We start from the raw sequence: 23,492 nt of genomic DNA, 5'->3' as shown, positions 1-23,492 counted from the left end.
TATATAAAGATATATATATATATATATATATATATATTATATATATATATATATATATATATATATATATATATATATATATATATATATTTATTCATCTTTGTTTTAAAATAAAATGTACATTCTAAAATGATTTTCACAATCTACAAACCTACTCTATTTAGAGTAAATATAATATTTTTATTGCCTGGACCAAAAATATTGTATTATTGAGTAACGAATAATGAAGAGATTACAGTGAAGTGTTACAATGATTTTAAAGAAAAGGAAACAGAAAAGAAAACTTTTTTCCAATAAAATGTTCAGAATTTATTTGAAAATCATTTGGTGGTCTTTCTTTTTAGTTTTCTGTCATGTGCATTACTTATGTGACAGGTACATAATTATTAAAAAACAAAATAAAAAAATATGTTTGTTGACCCACATTATATTATGACAAACATCAGATGCTGGGCATAGTGACAAAAGTGTCTCCTCGTTTATAAGAACAAATCACATTACGTCGGTAATTTTCTTGCTATTTTTAAAGTTTTTTTTACTACATAATATCTAAGCTGCTGATGAACACATCGACCAACAGTATGCTCTGGGTTACTTTTTGCTTTCTGTTGTTTTTTTTGTTGTTTTTTTGTTGTTTTTTTTTTTTAACTGGGCGCTAAGAGGAAACAGCAATTTCAAACATTCTCAAATGCATTTTATAAGTAGCTGTCAACATTATTGAGCATTTACCACTCCTTGAGATATTCATGAAACAAGAGCAAAAATGTAAAACATTGCTGAAAGGAAAATAAAAAGCTTGTAAGATAAAATTGCACATGCATTTGTGTAACCTCAAAGGGGAGTTTTGTTGTTAACATATCCAAAAAATCATCTTCAAGTGAACTTGCAATATTTCCTACAAATGAATCAGATTATAAAATCTCAAACCTCTGTCTTGAGGAAAAGTTATTAGAAGAAAGCTCTTTTTCTTGTTCTGGAGGCAACAGAGATGGTTCTTGACTAATGTATATACACATAGGTCACAACTAAAAGCACAATCTTTCTAAAAGTTTTTTTTTTCAAACTTAAAACAACGATAAAAGATATTTTTTTAACTCACGGCTATTTACATTTTTTACAAATGTTTCTTTTTCTTTAAATACAGTTCAGAATGGCATATACCTTCATTGTCAGAATGATACATTTTATTCTGCATAGTCAGTCCACTTTTTTAAATAGAATTTCCATTGTGAATTATAGCCTAATAAAATGATCAATATACTAATATGTCTGACCAAGGGCTCATTGTTTTTATGGCACATAGCGAACTTAGAAAACAAAAACAAAGCAGTAACAACAATTCTTCTGTTCCAGAGCAGCTTTCCTCAACATGAATGATAGAGAAAACTTCCATTTTCTTCTAGGAGAGTGTTCAGAATATTAAGTTTGTCTAAATTCTTCTAGCAGGGATAAATTCGTAAGCTTTATCATAACGGCAATTTACAGAATTTACATCTTGGACAGATCAGTATGAATATTAGACAATTCCTCGAGATGGGAATGAGTAAGAAAATAATTCCTTCTTTTCTAATTCTTCACAAGTTTTCTGTTTGTTTTTGTTTTCTCCAAGAGAATGAAAAACATGACAAAGCTATACTCGAGTGGTGGAATGCCCGTGGGGTAAATTAGTACTATTTTGGCCTCCACTAAAAGTATTAAAGGTATGCAGGGGTTGCATCCCTGTTAGTGTGTTTGGAATCATTGTTATGGTATTGGGAGTCATGAGAGGAATATCATCAGGTGACCTCCTCAGTGTAAGGGTGTAGTCCGGTGGACAGGTCAGTCGTAGAGTATCATGTGCCTGAAGTGCTTCACATTCATGGTCATGCTCCAGCTGTTTCATCTGCAAAGACATTATTTCTTCATTTTGAATGTGAGCAATATCATTTGTTGTATTCCTCTGAGGACTAGGCCGTCTGTGAGTTTCGTGGCGTCTTTTATCTTTTTTATAATACAAAGCAGCAAAGGCTAAAATATTCAGAAACAACAGGGATGCTCCCACAGCAATTGTAACGCTAAGTTCTGTTGAGTAATCTCTCTTGTCTTCCGCAATTATGGTAGTTTCACCCAAAACGGTCTTTTGTGTTTCTTTAGGGTTATTTGCTGGTGTCATAGCTGGACGTTTTGTAGTAGCCCTTGACTTAACAGAAGGACGTCTTGTACCATATGGGAATGATGTCATATCCGGTGGAGGCACCTTTGTCGTTGTAGAAACATATTGAAATATCTCATTCAGGTTATGTAAATGAGGTACTAATTCTAACCAAAAAGCCACCTTTGTCGCTCTGTAGTGGTCTCTTACTCTTGGCTTTAGACCAATATGTAGATATAGTTGGTCTTTTGGATCATATTTAGACCAGGCAACTTCTTCAAATCGGTTTGGTTTTGTATGGATGAACTTTGTATCTTGTGGGACTGGCTTGTTTGGATCCCTAGAAAGATAAAAAGTTGAATTAGAACATAATATTATAGTCAAAAATACTATTAACATATCTTAATTACTTGAATATAGAAGATAATGATTCTATTTTATTTTCAATTTTATTGATGTACAGAAACAATATTTCCTTTTAGCCTCTTGAACGTAATTTAGTATTATTATTAGTATTATTAGTATTACTATTATTACAGAAAAAGGTAGCCATTGTTCACATATTTCATCCATATTTAGCAATTAGTGTTAATCTTGTATTGGAGTCTACTAAAAGTATTTATTTTCAAGAAATCAAGCAATGTGGCAGCTATCACCCATGGCAATGATTGCAAAAATTCCAGCAAATAATGACCTTTAATCTCAGCAATTTATAGCATTATGTTATGAAACATTATAACACGCCTTTGTCTTTTTCATAAGAGACTGCAAATTTGTAAAAGGAACAAAGTGAAAATAAACAATATATTGAGAAATATTGATTTCCTTTCCAGATCAGACTTTAAATAAGCTTCATCTCAAGTTGTTATTTAAAATGAATAGCCAAAAACTGACTTATGGTATTTTCTGTCATCATTTGGGAATAAGTAATATTATTTATTACATTTAATTAATTTTGCAGCATTTTGTTTTTTTTTAATAATTGACCTACACTATTTAATATATACATTTATGTAAAGGCTTTCCTCATAAGGCACTATGAACATATTATGAATAAGAGTGTTTGCTTCAGCATCAGACTACAAATAAATATGAGAAGTAGTGATTTAAGTGGCTTAAATAGTTAAATAGTTAGCAAACATTGAAAAAATAAAACTCATGCATCAAGTTTCACCTATTATTAGGAATCCAGAGAATTCCGGAGAAATGGAAAAAGTGAGAAAGGTAATATTTTATCCTCAGTGTGGGAAAAAGATATTCCTTCAACAAACAGAAAATCAGATTAATTATCTGGATCAATCGATCAAATTATAGCTGGAGATGCCATTGCTTGTATGAGAGGCATCAAAATTCTTTTAAATAGAGCTAGCACAAAGTTATTCCTATTAGCATTACTTTTAAAGCAAAAAGCTCATAACTATGCCGATGATGAAACCATCTTTCTTAAACTTGAAGTGGATGTCACCTTGTCAGCTACAGGATACCTACATCCTAGATAAGACATGCTCAGTAGAGAAATCTCTATATTGATCTAGGACATATTTATCCATGCTAAATATAGAGCATGTGCAGTACACTGCACTCAAATAAAAATATATGTAAGGGGGCTTAAACCTAATTCATCATTTTATTATTTTTACTTAAAAAAAAGTTAAATCAAAATAAAAATATATTCATTCTTATTATGTTATCAGAAGAAAGCCCTATGTGTCGATCTACAATATGGTTAGATGAAGAAATAATGTAATTAATTTATATCAATATTATAAAAATTGGTCTGGTCATAAAGATGTAAAACAGCAATCAATGTGGGGTTAGGTAACAATAAATATGTAAAATGTGTTTTGAATTGATCAATTTTGTTAACATTAATATATTATTTCATATCTATGTGGAAAACTTATTAGATTATTGTATAAATTCTGAAGTTTCATTTATATTTTTTGAAGCCCATAAGGTATATTTTAATTAAACTTCATAAATTCTTAAATTTGTTAAACTTCTTTTTTGTTCAGTAGCGTCATATTCAGAGATCTGCTTTTATATGAAGCATTTTAGAACTTTATGTTCCTTAACTTCATATGAATTCAAGGCACAACATTTTTGCTGTACGGTAATATCTCTTTTATTGCCATGAATAGACTCAGTTTTTATCTTTTACTCGCTATGCTTACTGATTACAAACTGAAAGATTATGAATATTTGGGACTATAGTGGCAACAATCTTTCAGTATTCACTGAAAATAAACTAAGTTTGCAAGATAAATAAAGAAATATTTACATTTTTAAGAATGTGCAAAAAAATGTAAATTTTTTTGTGCATAATGTTTTACAACTTAACTTTTGATATTGGATATATATTTTCTAAGGGAAACTATTCATCAGTTTATCCAAATATTAATGTTCACAAAGGTATTTAAATCCAAAAGAGTTATGTAGTCTAATGTATAAATATTGTTAATTATTAATACCAAAATATATATTATTCCAAGGCAAAATATCATACCGGTCTGTGGGATAAAACTTTCACTTTCTAAAAAGATCTGAGTATGCAGAGCTTGCTGCAGTGGAACCTAATGATGTTCCTGCTTCATGACAAGTTATGCTCCCACTAAAGTAATAATATTGGAATGTCTTAGTGTCAATAGTTACCATGCTAGGACTTTATAATATTGTTGGCAGATTGATGCAACATCATTACATAGCTTAGGCAAGTCCAACATTATGCTCCCTTTTTTGGCAAGCTATGACTATCCTTTATGGACACTGGTGTAGAGAGGAGAGAGTGGTGGCGGAAATTTTTATGATATAGTACGCTAATACCTTAATACAAATAAAATAAAATAAAAAAATTATATTCACTTAAATCACACATATTAATCAAATATTTGATAATATGTTGCTAAATTAAAAACAACCATTTAGTATTTACTTATTAATAATTTTCTATAATGTCACCAAAACAAATCCACTATGACTATCACTGCTGTGCTATCATTAGGTGAACTAAAGCATCATCATCATCATCATCACCATTTATTTATATAGCGCCACTGATTTCGCAGCGCTGTACAGAGAACTCATTCACATCAGTCCCTGCCCCATTGGAGCTTACAGTCTAAATTCCCTAATATACACACACAGACAGACAGAAAGAGAGGGAGAGAGAGAGACTAGAGTCAATTTTGATAGCAGACAATTAACCTACTAGCATGTTTTTGGAGTGTGGGAGAAAACCGGAGCACCCAGAGGAAACCCACGCAAACACAGGGAGAACATACAAACTCCACACAGATAAGGCCATGGTCGGGAATTGAACTCATGACCCCAGCGCTGTGAGGCAGAAGTGCAAAGTGGTGGCAGTCACCTAGATTGAAAACATTTTGGTGGCACCTAAGATAATGAATGAGTGACATAATGTCTTTTATTTAGTTTTTCCTGGCACCCACTTCCTGATTGGCAACAATGGGACAGAAGGGGTATGTTTATTTTTAAATGAACTAGACGACCACAAACATGCTTCATACATTATCCAGTAGTGCTGTTGTCTGCTGCATTTCCATGTCTTTAAAGTGTAGTGCTATTCTTTCAATCCCTGACGTGGATGATCAGCAGCCAGCAGAATCACAGGGATCAACATCATCTTATTCTGCAGGCCTTTCCAACTCCCCTACATACTCCATTTAATAAGCCTCCTGCTGTGCTACCACTTACACACATAGGTATTTGATGCCCCAGAATGTGGTACGCGCATGTTGGCATACTAGGCTCCAAAATGAAAGACTGAACTCTGTTCTTCCTCTACGCTCTGTACAGGAATTGCAGAGCGCTGTCAGTGGAGCATCCTGTAAGTTAAAGGAGGAGTCTCCTTCAAAGTTATTCTATGGGTCCCCTAAAGAAATAGTTATGCCCTTGAGTAGAACATGTGAAATTTATCTCAGAAGCAGCATCCATTTATTTTCAGCCATGATAAAATGCTATTTATTAAATAAGTGTTAATAGGGTGCACAAAACACAATAAAACATGTAATAACCTTCTGAGAAAACATAATGTATGTATAGCATGAGAATGTGATATATTTCATGATATTTACTTTCTATTTGAATCTTATTCTTTCATAGTATTACTTTCCTAAATAAAAGATTTATAGATATTCAGTACTTGTAAACATCTTAAATCATACTATATATAGGAACAATGTAATCTAATAGCATTTCTGCCTGTCTATAGTTTCATACCATATATTGTCAGCTATTGACAAATGACATACAATTGACATTATTTAAGACAAGCAACAGACACAAATAAGTATTTTTAAATGTCTCAGTCACCAAAAGGTTACCAAGGTAACCAATGAGGTAAGCAAATGAATGACAACAAAAGTGATCCCAAGGTAAGGCACAATGTTTCTTATACAATATAGAGATGAAAGGATTATTGCACTAAACAGTACACCATGTCTAAGGGATAAGGAAAGAATGTATAATGCCTTGTAGCAGAGTTTTGATCAGTTTAGCTGGTAAAAGCTCAGGATATTTGAGTTAAATGCAATAAAAAAAAAATCATGAGCCAAGATGCACCATTCACTCCCACTTGTAAAGGATAGCACCTTAAAATAATTTGGTAAATAAATGATTTGAAGACCAATCAAGTAAATAGCACATACATATGTATTATGGTTACTAATATTAAATATAGCTTTGATAGATAGGGTCATCGTTAAGAGCAGGTAAAATAAGAAATTAACCTGGCACTACAAGCCTTCAAAAGTACTATCTACCTATGTGCCACATGATATCATCTATCAAGGTTCTAAATAGCTATAAACCTACCCTAGGGTGATGGCTACTCAGGGTTTCTGTCCTGCATGGATCTATGATTGTTCACCTGAGTTCAATGCAAAGCAGCAAACAGGAAGCAGAACTGCAAAATCCACTGTGAGCAATAATTGCACTGAGAGGAGAGGGAAGTGCTGAGACTGGCAGAAGTGAATCAAATTTGTATATATTTAGTTTTGCTTATCTATTTTAAGAGTACTTTGTAGTTGTAAGTAACATATTAGTACTTTAACAGTATTATTTTAATACTCGGTAGTACTATACTTACAGTATATTGCATTAATTAGTTTTAGCTAATTCATTTTGTTTGCTTTCATTGTAGAGTAAGTATCCCCATATAGCTTATTTGCAATCATGTGTTCCATTAGGGTAATGCCACCTGGTGAATGTACTTCTGGAGAAATGATTCAAAGGTGAATATTGTTGTGTAAGATGTGAGTAAGTTGTTCATCTGGAGTTTCAGATTCTAGATTTTAATTCGCAACTGGCAATATGGACAGGAGACTGCAGGTCACTGAGCAAGCATGTGTTGACCCAATAGAAAAGGTGGTAAAGACATGAAAGGGCAGGATCGTGAGATAGGCAGAAGAAAAAGTGTCTACTAGGTTATTTCTGATCTGAAACACCAAGTGGTCATAGTAGGCCGGTATACAGCATTATGTCATACTGGCACTTCTACTGCTTAGATTGTGTGGTAGCAAGTGGGGCAAGTTTTCCGGGTGCCACAAGTGGATCACGACACCAGTGGTGGCTCTAAGAAGAGAGTGTGGAGACATGACTGTAATTAGAGAACTATATATGCTCACACAGGTGCCATGGTCCTGGAAGAGCAGTGAGCTGTGATAAAATTTCCCAACAGTTGTGAAGTAGACAGGCACATGGAAGGAAGTGCAACAGGCAGGCAATGCAAGAAAGAGGAGCAATGAAAAGACACTGATCTCAGAATGAACTGCAAGGGAGTTGGAAATGTACCGATACAAATTTGGGGGTGAGGGGGGGGGGGCTAGTAGTATTAAAAAATTGATCTAAAATTAATTTTAAACATTCAATTTCCATACAATTCCTTTGGTCCTCGGTGACCTCCACCCATCCATTTAAATTTGACTGGTTGAGTAACAAGGAAGTTATTACAGAGAGCTTAAAGGGCACAGGGGAACATCAGGGATAGCTGGAGGTACATAGTAAAAGGTGAAAGGGAAACGAGAGAGCATGTGGACACAGAGAGCACAGCCAGACATAATATAATATGTTTTTGTATTTTACTAGTGTTAGTGTTAAAAAGTGTCTATAATTAATTTAAATTCTACCAAATTCATTGAAGCTTCTTCCTAGATGGTCCCAAGCAATTCACTTGTGTTTCATATCTGCAGCTTCTAAATTTCCACTCCGATCACTGGAAATATCCTAACAATTATACCACATTGGCTGACATTGGGAGATGAAAAAATGTCTGAGAAGTTGGTGCTAGAAGTTGTTAAAATTAGAAGGGACTTTTTTATGAAAATGAAAAGAATATAGCAAAATATGCTAAAAACTAATCAAATTAGCTAAATATAGCACATCAAACCCCAAAATATTTGTCCAATACAGAAATAACAAGAAAAATAAAACAGATAATATTGAATCACTAAAAGTAACAGATAATTACATTTGTTCATTTATTGTTCATTAACCTTTTTTAATATTTCGCTATTCCAATTGTATTAAACAAATATGTTCCTCACATAGGGACATTTTTAATGCATACCAATAAAAATTGATATATATTAATTTAGACTTAAGAGTGCCCTAAATACATAGCTCTACTTTCTCTTCTTTTTGAATATAATGCTTTACTATGTGGGTGCACCTATCCTCTAGGACTCCTTTCATATAAGTGGACAGATAATGAACAAATAAATTAAGGAGGAAGGAGGACTAGTCTACCTGGTGCGATATATGTTCTTTTATTGAATATATGCAAGTTTGCATAGTGTAAAATGCTTGCCTTCACTCTTTGCATGCCCACAAAAAAACCATCAATGAGTTACACCCATGCAAAGTTCTACGCATACGTGCTCACACCTGCTTACCCCTGAAGAGGTGTGAAAGGAGGTAAGGGGTAAGCATAGTAAGAGCATGTTTGCGAGATTGCGAGCCAATGTAGACCTGAATACACCTGCATATACGTCTTTTAAAGTCATATTATTTTCATCAGCTTAAGAGATTGGTACAAATATATGTTCATGATAACTGCAATCACCAGCACTAGCTAAGATCTTCTGATTGACTGATTGTGAATTCCTCTGAAGCTGCCAGGTGCTTTTTGCATTGATTGTACATATGAGTTATATCTGTTGTTTCATATAATGCCTAATAGCAAATGTGTTTTTTCCCATATGAAAACAATTGTTTACCAAACTTTATTACATTTACAATCTGGCTCTCTGTATAAGGGTGTAAGAATGCCTGCCATAAACCTGACGCATATGCACAGATGTAAATTTGGATGTATCCTGATCATATGGGCTGACATATTCTATATTTGTGTGCAAATTTTTGGGCCACTCTGCATCAGGCCTAAAGTTTAGTTATAAACAGAACATACTAAGACTAGAGCTGTTTACTGACCCCAGTGTTTTGGATTTGGTTTTGGATCTGTATTAACTTCATGTTTTGGTTTTGGTTTTGTCAAAACTGCCCTCACATGTTTTGGTTTTGGTTTTGGATCTGTATTTTTTTTATATATTTTTTTTTTTTAAATTGCTAAAATCACATAATTTGGCTGTTTTCTTGTTCCTACATCATTAATAACCTCAATAACATTAGTTTCCAGTAATTTCCAGTCAATTTTGACCACCTCACAAGTCACAATATGATTTAAACACAGTTTCGCTCAAAGACTGCTGCAAACTGTCTGAAAGCTAAGCGGTGGAGAGACACCACAAACACATGGCAGTTTATATCACATCTAGGAAACATTGCCACTTATCTCTACACAGACAAATGAACCACAAAACCACTAAAACCTTTTGTTTGTTGGATAGCGAATTTTGCTTTATAACACATCTACACTTACATATGTCAAGGAACAGTGGGGTCAATTTTCTCAATTCATTTGATTATTAAAATGGACACTATTTAAGACCTTACTGTATTTTAATTATGACAGATTTCAGGAGAGAAAACTGTTGTTTTTTGTTAAGTCCTGCTCTACAGCTACTGAAATACATGTTTTTGCAATTATTTGAAGTAAGACGCAGTTTGTCCTGTAAAAGGTGGATTAGTTGTGATGACATCCATGAACTTTCATGTCAAATTTGCTGACCATTACATTTGCAGTCTGCAATAAAGCTCAAGAGGTACAGATTGAAAAAAACATCTGCATCTCGCTATATATAAACAAAAGTTTTTGAACATTTGTACCTTTAAAAAGAAATTAATCTAATAGAGTCCCTTATCTGATTTATGCCATTTAAGATAAACAGCGCACCCTTAGGGTCAGTGGTAGTCTTTCTTTGGTTGATCATGGCTTTGCTATACGGTGAAGTTATCCTTCAAATATAATTAAAAGTGTTGTGGTACATCATTTAAAGAACCTGCAGATCTCAAGCTTAAAAAAAAATGTTTTTTAAAGCATTGCTAACATTTGTTAATAATTATTTGTAATTTATTTGATTGACCTTCACAACAGTAGTGTGTATCATTTAATGTTATTTCAGGTTTAAAGCTTATAAACTTTACTTAAATGTTAGAATTAAAGTTGTTTCTATACAAAAAACAAACAACTAAAAAGGTTTAGCAAACTCACACAGAAAAAAGAGGGGTAGCAGGTACCGTTTAACAAGTGGAGCACTTCAGCGACAAGGAGTGCCACTTTTATGGCTGATGTGCTTAGTTTATTTGGGCCCCCATAAACCAAGCTAACAATGGGCTTAAGGCAACTAAGCTAACAATGCAGTTAACGAATTCTAAGACTGCAGTGAGCTGCCTGGTAGGTCTGATGATTAGAAACGGCACAAACACATGGCAGTTCATAGCACATTTAGGAAACATTGCTACCCAGCAGTGGCAGACAAGAAAAGTGGTGCAAGATGGAATTGTCCTTCGGACCTCCCACCCACCCTTATGTTGGATTGACAAAATATGATGGGCAGCAGAGTAGACAACATTATAAAGTCGACAAAATAATGACATCAACAGTATTATTAAGACATCAATTGCAATGTAGACAGTATTTATTAGGTTGACAATTCAAATGTAGACAGTATTATCCCTATCTCTAACCCTGTCTCTATCCCTACACCTGTCCCTATCTCTACACCTGTCCCTATCCCATATCCCTAGCCCTATAATAATACTGTCAACATTTAAATACTCTACCTAATCAAGCTGTCCTCAAATTGAATTGGTGACCTAATAATACTGTTAAGACCTGAATTGTCGACTGTTACATAAGCTGATAGACCAAGGCCAAAATGTCAAACAGTGCAAGATGGAATTATCCTTAGAGAATATGTAAAAAGGTTTAACAATCTCACAGAGAAACAAGAGGTGTAGCAGGTACAGTTTAACAAATCAATGAAGTCTAAGACTGATGGCTTTTGGCTGTTCCTTAATCCACTGAAGCATATAAAGAGTGGAATTCCACTTTGTTACCACCTCTTGCTTCAGTTGGTGAAAGGGCAAATTGTATTTTTCTTGTAGCTGCTGCAATCTAATCTACAGAGCAATGGCACAAACACATGGTAGTTCATAGCACATATAGGAAACACTGCCACACAGCAGTGGAAGGAAAAAAAAGTGGTGCAAGAATGAATTGTCCTTGGGCCCACCTACCCTTGTCCTTGGGCCCAACCACCCTTATGTTGGATCTTAAAAAGGACATGCAAAATTTAACAAACTAAGCACTTCAGCAACAAGGAATGCCAGTTTTGAGGCTGAAGTGCTTGGTTTGTTTGGGCCCCCACAAAACAAGCTAACAATGGGCTTAAGGCGGCTAAGCTAACAGTGCTGTCAATGAACTATACAGTGACAAGTCCTGCACCAGTGGAAGGAGTTCTTACACATGATAAGAAGAAGGCCATTGTCATGCCTGGCATTAAGACCAAAAAATACATCCTTATGTGCGGAATTATTTTTACCCAAATCCTGACAACAGTTGCCTAGCCATTTGTAGTGTTTGAAAAGCCACAGTCAGTAGAGGTAGGGGCCTCAAACATCTAGGAACCTCATCCATGTTGCGCCATTTGGAGCGAGTTCATGGCACGGTCTTGGGAAAATTAGAAACTTTTGCTAAAAAAATAAAAGCAAGTAGTCCAGCATCAGCTATCTCCCTTCTCTCTGCTAGATCCCAGCACCTGCAATCTACACCGCCAACACCTTCATCATCAATATCCTCACTAGTGATCGGAGTTAGTCATGCATCCAAATTGCTAAGGCTATATGACTACTCCCCTATCCAGAATCCTTGGGTGTTATGCCCGCTGCTGCTGCTGCTGGGGGTGAATCTTCAACTCAAAAGCCGACCAAGAAGAAAATTACTAGTAGTTTACAACAACAAGAGGAGGCAAGTATGACAGCTATCACCTAGTCGCACATCGGATCACAGGTGCCATGGCAACTATGCTAGTATTAGATCTGCATCCAATATCCACCATTAAAGCAGCAGGTTTTAAATAGTTAACTGAGGTCCTGTGTCTCCATTATCAAATTTCATCTCAATACCATTTAACTAGACAAGCAATTCCTCACCTGTACCAAGAGATTGCAAAAAACAAAATTATTGGGCTACAAAATGCCATTCTACCCACTGTACAATAAGCCACAGATATGTGGACAAGTGGAACTGGACAAAGTAAAGATTATATGACTGTGACAGTCCACTGGGCTGATGAATCGCCTTCAGCGGCAGAAACAGCAGCAGCATCTAATAAATAACAGCAGATCTTTCAGAGGCAGTCTACACTCTGTATCCACGGCTTCACTAAGAGGCATACCGCTGACAACTATTTTGAAAAACTAAGGGCTTAGCCGGCTTGGACTATCCTCAGGATATGTGATATCACTGGAGAGTGACACCCCTCCTTTTTCTGTTTGACCAATGATGCTGACTTATTGCACTGGAAACTGCCAAGAACGATCCTACTCCTTCTGTGTCTGTCTGTGAAATGGCGCCGGATCTCCATGGAGGGCGATACTTATAGAATCCAAAGCTTGCAATATCCAACGACGTGCTGATGACGTTTTGCCTTGATTACAGTTCAAGGCAAAATGTGCAAAAGTATCGGCCAGCTCAGCTCGGTACACGGATTGCCTAAATTCGGGAAGGGCTCGGTTTTCAAAAAACCGAGCCCGAGCCTCCCTAATTTAGACTGGACTAAAGTTATTAGTAGCATATCACTAGAATCAATATTGGTATTGGATACTGTTGTATGTAAGGTGGCCATATTTGCAGAGGACACTAAGCTATCTAGAATTGAGCAGGATAATAACTCACTACTCAAAGATTCAGTCAAAATGCAAATTAGATTGTGAAATGATAGCTAAAATGTAAATTAGATGATTGTAGAATTATTCCCCTAGGCTCTGGTAATAACTGATACTTATTACATTATAGTATACATTGGCTGAATGCAATTGGGAAACTGAAATGGAAAATGAATTAGGATTGTGAGTTGATGAAAAACTGAATAGAAACACAAAATGCCAGTCAGTAGCTGCAAAAGAAATTGACTGGCACTGTCAGTGGCTGAAATGCACAGAAAGGAAGTTATATGCACATAACGCAAACATAGTATTACAATTGTATCAATTAGTAGTTAGACCATATTGTTAACATGGGATATGATTTTGGGCACTTAACTATATGAAGGAGAACTCAAGAACATTCAGAGGCGGGCAACTTAATAATGGGAATTGGATAGTTAAATTATAGATAGAGGTTAGAAAACTAGTTTTATTTACTTTGTAAAAGAGGAATCAAGAGGTGGTGATGGCAAACTCAGTGACAGTATAAAAATGGATCAGATACTTTTCTTATAAACTATAAACTACTAGACACCATTATGGTTGTGGCTGATTCCTTGAGTCAGGAAGGATTTTTTTTTCTAAAGTGAGACTAAATTGGCAACTCTCACACTGGGAGGTTTATTTTGTCTTTCCCTAGATCAACACAATTAACATATATGGAAGCTTGAATTTCATGGACCTGTATGTTATTTTCAAACTTGCTAACTATGTAATTAAGTCACATCTGTTTGTTTCTCTGTTGCTGAACAGTGTTAATTACACCTTTAGCGTTTATTGTTGGGACCAGGAATCCTAACATTTAATTTTCAGTCCTCATTCCCAGGGAGAAGTGGAGAACTCTATTAGAAAATCCCTCCCAAGCAGCACCTGTAGGTTAATTTATATTTGTTATGATAATATCTAATTAGTTCATTTGGTAAACTGTTTCTCAAGAGATTTAGGGGTATATTTACTAAACGGCGGGTTTGAAAAAGTGGAGATGTTGCCTATAGCAACCAATAAGATTCTAGCTGTCATTTATTTAGTGCATTCTACAAAATGAAAGGTAGAATCTGATTGGTTGCTATAGGCAACATCTCCACTTCTTCAAACCCGCAGTTTAGCAAATCTAGTCCTTACTCTAAGTATTTTGCCACCAATCAAAGTTTTCATGGTTGTGGAATCTTTGATCTATGCTTAACAGTTTGCAGAATCATACAAATTTAAAAGGTGTGAAATTTTCAAATCAATATGATTCAATCAATCTTTAGTTTACCAGAAAATTACAGGAAGCCTTTAGAATTGTATAAGCTCTGTGTAGGTCCTGCTAAAAATACCTGGACTAATCTCTTCTATTTGTAACCAAAAGTATGTCCAAGGGTTCTTCCACAACCCTTTGCAATTCTGACGTGGAACCACTACACTAATCAGCCTTAGATGTTTAAAGTGATTTCTGGTAAGCCTTTAGCACGGGACCCCTTAACTAGTTAAATAGCACCTGATCTGGTCAATGTGGGGGATAAATTTCTCTAGTAGAGATCAGCAAATTAAAACAATTTTACAAGTGACAAGCACCTGCACTAAAATCAGTTTACATTTTTGGGTCCTTTTAGTTGTGGGGGGTTCTGTAATAACCAACTGAGTCTTCCTGTATAGCCACAGTTCATTATACCTCTAACATTACATAATAGTTAATAAGTAATAAAAAAACATGCACATTTTGAATTTAAATGTATCTAAATGAAATAAACTGCCTACACAACCTCCTTTATTTTTATAAATAAAAATAATCCTTACAAAGTCTTATTTTATTGATACAGTTTTATCTAACCATTGTGCTTTAACACAATTCATTGATACCCTTTTCCTTAGACTATAACAAGATGTAAATAATATAAATCCTAATGCCCACTTGGACTATCCTTTGCTACATTATTAAAACCATGAACTTGCTCTGAAAGTAGTTGATTTAGGGAGCTGTCTAATCTATAAGACACCTGAGAAATAGTTGGAACACATTTAAATTATTTCTAAGAATGTGGGTGCAGGATAATATATTTTATTGATCATCTTAATTTTAATGTATTTTACTACTTTGAATAAAAAGTTAAAACAAAGATCGAGGACTATGATATCACTATGGTGGATTAGAACACACCCAGTGCTTGGGCTACATTGGATTAGAAATGAAAAATGTTTGGATTTATTAAAAACTTTGTATAATTATATTAACAAGTAGTTTAATACTTCACTAGCACTAATGTGTATTAGCATGACAAATCATTCCTAGGTTTAGGTGGATTTAATATAATATGAGATCACATGGCAAATCCCTGTATTGTGATTGGTGAATTTGCTGTTTTTTTGTTGACTGATAAGCTTTCTCTGATCAAATGTGTATTAATTGAAATCAATACAATTCAGAAACCTTCTGAACATCTTCAAACGTCTTCAGCGTTTTAGAATTAACTTATATTAAGTGTATTAATGCTGGGTTTATGGGTAAATCACTAGAATACTGGATGAGATTTCAGGGCTTCAAAAGCACAAAATAAATAAGTGAAGGAAAACAATATTTCAAGACAGCTTTAGTAAGGAGTATGCTGGATATACTGAGAAAAATTGCTATTTATTGCTATATATATATATATATATATATATATATATATATATATATATATATATATATATATGGTAAAATTCTGGAGTTGCACTACTTTCCTAAAAGTAATAATAGGAAGAATCATGGTATATGTTATTGATGCATATTTATGTACATAGGTCAAAATAAGTGAAAAAAAACAATTATTGTACTATTTATCTTATGTATTTCACAATGCTACCAAAAGTCACATAAAAAATAAGAATGACCCAGTTAAGTTTTCTCATTTTGAACGTGTATTTTTGGTCATTGAGATGCAACCTATCTTCAGATATGAAAGATGTATGGTTTCACCCTGTTTTAAATGCTATATAAGCACAGGATGCAATTTGCACTCAAATACCTTTGTCCCCCATTTTAGTACTAGAGCAAATTCACCACACATAGCTCTGAGATATCACCTATAAAGTAAATTTCTTTATCTATTCTGGGCTGAATGGGCATCCAGTTTACAATTATAGCACATTATACTACAAAGATCTATTCTAATAATGAAATAATACAAACATGGCTCAGCAACATGGTGTCACTGTGCTCCATCATCTGATGTCTTAATTACTGCCCTGTCATTATATCTACCTACATTTTACATGATAAAATCATAGGTTTGTAAAAATAATAATAATAAACAAACCAACTGTTGAATGACAAGGACACACTGTACAGCTGGTGCTGCTACATAACCTCATTGGATGACAAAATAATGCACCTCCTGTGAAAGTAAAAACTCTTTTGTAACTCAACATTTATCATTTAACATTTGATCCCTTTAACCCTGAAACCCCATTAATTTTACATTCTAACCTAAATTGTGTCCATCTCACTATTAATGCCAACTGTTCTCTCCGTGACAGTTGTGACATTTCTAACTGCAAACCAGTAGACTTGGTTGATGTTTTCTCTTTCCTGACTATTTTTTAGAAGTATTTAAAGTTAGTGACATTTAAACACACAGACACACCAGACCTTTCTTGGGAGAACAAACCTTGTAAACAAGACCTGCCTTGTGCACTTTGTGCTGCATCTTAATTGGCCAAACTGGCTGGGATCTACAGCAAGCATGATAGTGATGAGATTAGACAATATGTTGATGGTCACAAGGTGAATGCACACATTTACATATGATTAATTTTTGACTGTTGTCATGTATTCATGTAATACCAATAATTGAATGGCACAAAATAGTTTATCCAGGTGTGCAAATAGTTAGAAATGGTCATACTATATAATATTTCTGCACACATAGTGTAAATCAGTGTCATTAAAGCTTCAATAATTAAATAGGTTTTATCTAATGAACATCAGCACATCAGAAGAAATAGTGTACATTTAACATTGCAATGTCTACTATAAACTACTTTTATTAAATTAATTGTGATACAAATTGTGATAATAAAATACACATTTGAAAATCATAGTTAAAAGTATTATTATTTTAATAATACTGAAACAATTGAACTAATTTTATCTGTTTACTCAACATTTCACTTTTAGTATTTATGCTTTCGGTTGGTAGTACAATACAATGATAATCGTATTGCATTTCCTTTTTAGTATTATGATTCGAAGTTTCATTAAAATCTTTTCATAATGCTGCAGTCTATACACTGCACTGCAGAAGAGCTGCAGTTTGGAATGCTTAATCCTGCCATTAAACCCTTCACTGAAGATATTTACAGTTCCCCAGTGTAACATAGAGTGTGTCTTCATTTTTAATTCGATGCAAAAAAAATCCAAGGTTAAAGGAAAACACTATGCAGGAAGAAATGCTAAAATATGCTGTGAAAAAATTATGCAGTATGAAGGTTAGGGCACAAACACAGCTTGTATTAATCTTCTTGGTATTCTTCCATAAAATATAAACATAAAAGGCCCCTTTATGTTTATTGATCCTGTAGACTTTTTATATTAACTAAATGTATCCTATACAGCCTAGAGCAGTAATTTTGCTAATACTTATCTCAATCAATAAATGTAAATAAACTGTTTCACACCATACAGGAAAAACAGAACAATTTCAGTGAGCAAATTTGATAAAAATAATACAATGCAAAAATGGCTTTGCAGTAGATCCTGTAAAAAAAAATACATCTTCCCATGATTTTTTTGTTGTTGGATTGTCCCAAACAACTCATTAAATTGTATAGAGATTGTACACTCCTTTGAGCAGGGATTTCTCTCCTCCTGTTTCCACCACTTGTAACTTTGCTCTCCAGCTACTCAGCCCACCTTCTCTTGGACCTTCTGCCCTCGGACTCCTCTCGCTTTTCTCTGCACCTCTCAGTGACTCTTAACCTGTCTTCCGCACCCAGCCTTTTGGGTTCAGGTTAGCAGCTCATGTTATTTTTCCCTCACCCTCACCCTTTCTCTCTAGCTGTGCTTTGAGCTTCCGGAGTTATAGTGCTTATTGTTAATTGTACTGTGCTGTTTCACCCTGTACGGTGCCATTGTTTGTCCTTGTATGGCGCTACGGACACTTTGTGGCGCCCTATAAATAAAATGATAATAATATAAAAATGATAATAATAATAATAATAATAATAATAATAACTCATGTCTCTCTAGATGCAATTTTAATATAGGTGTGAGTTTTCTAAAAGGAACATAACTGTACTTCACATTCATCCCTCTGTCTGTGTATTAGTAAGAACAAACATGTCATCTGTCAATTACTGTCAATTTTGAACTGTGTCCCATCTTGACAAAAGCCAAGAATAGCTACCTAGGACAGGGTCATGCAATGGCCGGCGAAGCAGAGGCACTGTGACAGTATTGTCTGTAGGGTGATCCATATTATATTTACGTGCTGAGTAGCTCTCACTGCTCAAGCACTTGCACTACTTTCTCCATGTGATTGTACAATTCCCATCTATTCCACAGTTGTACAGTTTAGTTTTCAAATGCAGATACTATAAGAACCATAGTGTACAAACAAAATAGTCACACATACTCATGACTGAAATCATTGCGAATTAAAGCACTCTCCTGTTTTTCTGTTCCATTTTTTTCTGGGTATGGCTTTTAATGTAAATATATAATTGATCTGGAGCTTGCTTTAGGTATGATTTGTCAAAAAGTAATGCAAGAATTATATTTCAGAATGACAAAGGTCAAATTTAATTAAACAGGGCTGGGACAAGGTAGTGACTGTACCCTAACTGTCTCTGTTGGAGTATAACACTGATGACATCTATGTCCTGGTAATTATTCACTCTTAGACCCATAACTAGCCCAACTTCTTTATGTGAATGTATGTTCAAGTGGTGGACATGTGGTATAGTAGTGTCCAATTTTCAAAAGCAGCTATCATGTACAATATTATACAAAATAGAGATAAGCTCAATTTTCAAACTGTTCTGTAAAATATTCACCTTTTGGACACAAAAGTTTACACATTTGTAGGTGGAATTTCAGCTTTAAGTCTATGTTGCATAAATTATTTGCCACAACCTCACTCATCTCTGCAAAATTTATACTTATTACTGAACAATATTCTTCTTTGTGTATCAAAGTGCAGAATTGTTTTTGCAGTGAGCTATACTTTTTGTGGTCACGGGTTTGTATTTATTTATCTGACAACATAAAGACTATAGCAAATTCAAAAATAAATCAAGTTTGCTATATAGATTGGATAAAAAAGTACTTTTACCATGTAGCTTTTGAAAAAATCTGTCCACTGATATACAGTACATACATGCTGTGAAAGTAGTTTCTACCAGTGCTATAGAATGTAAAAACAGAGATTGTTTGATGGCAGATAAAGGCCAACTTGCCTGTGTCTCTGCCCTTTTTCTCTTTAACGAATGGCTTATTCCCAGAACAGATCTGTGTTTGTTGTTTACTCAACTGCATCTGCTGGATGTTTGTTCAAGACATATATTACTCATTCAAAAAGTAATATTTCTTAACATTACATAGGAGCTTTCTCTTTTTTTGTTTCCTGCAAACTGTATGAATTAACCTAAATGAATCTTTCATGGTGAGCATTATGCATATCCAGAATTTTTTTTATAGCAAATAATTTTGTTTGTTTTTGAATAAAAAAAAATGCAAGATGGTCTAAGTAAAGCTTAGGTTTTCAACTAGCATTACTACCTATATGGCTATATTGTTTTCATACATAACACCCTTTTGTAGTGATATGTGGGTCACACACCCTACATTCCCCCTACTGGGGACAATGCACCCTACATGCCCTCTGCAGACATCTACCTGCTGTCAGTAAGGGTCTTGGCCAGGGGCGATATGACAGGTACAGAGTACCAGTCATGACACCAGCTGACAGGTCTCCACAACAAGTATTTAATATTATTATTTTTCTTTTTTTATTATATATTTATTAGGGGCATGCATGCAAATGAGGGGAGGGGGCGAGGTTTAGGGGGAGGGAGCTGCTAGCTGCTTCCAGTTCTCGGACATTGTATGACATCACACTGCCTAGCTATTTGCTACTGGCTGGAGACAAGGAGTTCTAAATCTCACAAGATTAGGTAATCTCATGAATCTAAGAGATTTCCAATCCTCTATGGATATCAGCAGCATCAGCACAGTATAGGTAAGTACAGACAGTGGGCTGGGGGTGTCACGATCTGTCTGCGGGGTGTCTTGATGTGTCTGGGGGCTGTTCTACTATGTCTGGAGGTATAATGATGTCTCTGGAGGGTGTCATAATATGTATGGGAGTGGCAAGAGGTGGCTGGAGAGAACGTGATGCGGATGGAGTGGATGTGATGTGGCTGGAGATGGAGTGAAAAATGTAATGTTATTTCTTAATGTATTTATTTTATATACTGCATGATCTGTACTATATACTGTGTTCACTTATTGCTTAGCTTTACATATTTCATGTACCTATACATTTTCCAAACAGATCCCAACATTCCAGGATCCAGACAAGAACCTAGTACCAGGTTGTGAAAGCTGCAATTACAGGTAGGTACCGGTAATACAGTTTTAACACATAATATGTCATGTCCAAAGAGCTGCAGCCACACTCCCAATACTATGTGGCCACACTCCAAACAGTGGTCCGCTAGGGTAGCATACAACTCCTATCTTACTCATTTTTGTAGAGTGCCCCAAAAACTTGCTATACTGGGAGCCCAAATGCCCTGGTCTTGGCCCACAGTTCACTCTAAAGAGGAGTCAGTAGTGGTCATAGTAACATGTAGGCAATTGTGACCTGGAGGGAAAGAGAACAAAGTGTAGGAGTCATGCATGGTTCAGTGGTGACACTCCAGACTGGCATTACCGCTGAGAGTGTGGCTGAGCTGTGATGCATGAAAGGCTTATAAGGACTGGACATTACTGAATATTGGGAGTTGTGTTCTGAAACATGAGCAAAGACCAAAAGCAAGGGGTTCCAAAGAAGGGTCCATGGTTGCAGAGAGATAAGATTGAGGTCTTGGGCTGCGAGTAGAAAGTTAGATGAAAGCAGTGGCCCATAAACAATACAGAGGAGGTTAGGTGGCAGGGTGTGAATACCCAGGGAAAAAGAGAGAGAGAGACTAACCTCATGTCAGAGAAAGGGTGAGATTCTGCTGAGAACCAGGAAATATGAGAAACCACCCACAGATAATGAGAATAGGAATATTGCTGAGAGACAGGCAAAACAGCGCAAGACAGCCTGTAGAACAACAGAGTCCATGTATTAAGGAGCAATTTTTACAAAATGCCTATATTCGGTGACTTTGACAGCAAAATTTGGATTGGCAATGTGTTTAAAGGCAAGATGCAGAATGCCTGTGTCCTGTGTTAGTCAAATCTGCTAAACTTATTGAAACTGTCCTATAAGCTAATGTGCAGGATGAGCAAAGGAGATAGACTTTATGTGTTAATTTATTCACAACCAAGCTAATGTGCATGAGAGATAGAAATTAATGTGAATAATGTTCCTTTTATCTATTTATTCAAGAGATGGTCTGGCTTCCATCAGTTATGATAATTCTCATAAGAACTGTACAGTGCCTGTGATTTCCTACAACAAATTAAATTTCCAAACTTGCATGTGCAATGATCCATTTCTACACCTTAACCCAGGGAACCTGGGCATATAAGTGAGAGAGATTGAGCTAGCCTGAAGAAAACCTGAGCAAGAGATTGTTACAAGTATGGGGCACCGAGGTGTAAAGGGGGCTAAACTTGCTTTACACCTGTCTGATGTAATCATTGTCATGTCCTTTCCTTCATAAATTTAGTAATCACTGTACCAGTAATTCTGTACTTTGACAGACTATTCTACCCTAAGTGCATTATTATAAACAAAGCAACATTAAATTGCAGCATCTAATGTTTTGTTAATTCTTCAAGCACAGCTAAATATTTTATCATATTATATAATCCTTCTGAAATTATAACCCTATTACAGGTCTTGTGTTCTCTGCAACACCTGCTGTGTCAATTGCAAAAAACATTAAAATAGGACCTAATACTTATCTATATGACATATACCACTTTTTGGAATACATCCTTTCATCTGAAGCAGTTATATTTCTAATAAACTATAAAATAATTAACACGTAGCTTATGTAAAGGATGTTAAACTGAATAGATGTCAATTATTGGGAACAGACATAGGAGATAATTTACAAATCAGCTGATGTGCAGTGAAAATCCTCTTTGGTGGAGTTGTACACCTAGTATTTCACCAAGGTGAAATGGGTATGTAGAGGAAGAAGGCAGAGTTTGTGGAGGAATAGAAGTTTGCACTGACTGATGGGAGGAATTGCTGTGTATAATTCTATGGAACAGTGCAAAATAGATTTCATATTGTGAAGATTATAACAATGAGATAAGGAGTGGAGAGTGTGCAATTTTAGTAGCATTCCTGGCTATCTGGAAGTATGCACAACTATTTCCACTGTGGCAAAGGAATTTAGTTTTGCTCCAGCTCTGAGCTTTCAGAGATTGGGTCTCACCGTATCCTGTTAATAGGATGCATTCTGTACTGTTCAGTTGCACTACAGCGTCCTTAGTTCAATGTAATAAAAAAGCTTTAAACACACATGTGCCCTAGATAGTAAAGGCAGTCCCGATGTCCTTTCACTGTCATTATTAATTTAAGCCATAAATAATCCTTACTCAAACTTTTGGGGGGGAGGAAACCTGGCAAGTGGAATGGATGGTTCTAAAGTGATAGGAGTTTGGACTTTGGATGCGATAATTACACTTTGCACATTTTTTGTTCTCCCTTAAATCCTAGATGCACTCTTAGTTTGTTAAGACATCTGCCAAAAGCAGAGAGCAGGTGAGCACCTTTAAGCGTTCTAACTGGATATGTGATCAAGGGCATTTTGCGGTTTATTAATAAGGTATCTATTGTGCCTATGATAATTTGCTTAGAATATCTGAGTTAAGAACAAATAATACAGT

At 35.1% G+C, this 23,492-nt stretch overlaps 1 protein-coding gene across 3 annotated transcripts in view; it reads right to left on the bottom strand.

Moving 5' to 3' along the window:
* Positions 1-284: 284 nt before the first annotated feature.
* NLGN4X (neuroligin 4 X-linked) overlaps positions 285-23,492 on the bottom strand; it is a 285,144-nt gene continuing 261,936 nt past the window's right edge. For all 3 annotated transcript variants that reach the window (XM_075196474.1, XM_075196475.1, XM_075196476.1), the window contains one exon: positions 285-2,471. In XM_075196474.1, coding sequence (XP_075052575.1) covers positions 1,631-2,471 — 841 coding nt within the window. In that variant the 3' untranslated portion in view covers positions 285-1,630. The remainder of the gene's footprint in view (positions 2,472-23,492) is intronic.

Source organism: Mixophyes fleayi, chromosome 2 (genome assembly GCF_038048845.1).
Source record: "Mixophyes fleayi isolate aMixFle1 chromosome 2, aMixFle1.hap1, whole genome shotgun sequence".
NCBI lineage: Eukaryota > Metazoa > Chordata > Amphibia > Anura > Limnodynastidae > Mixophyes > Mixophyes fleayi.
This window is presented reverse-complemented; position numbering and strand designations above follow the sequence as displayed.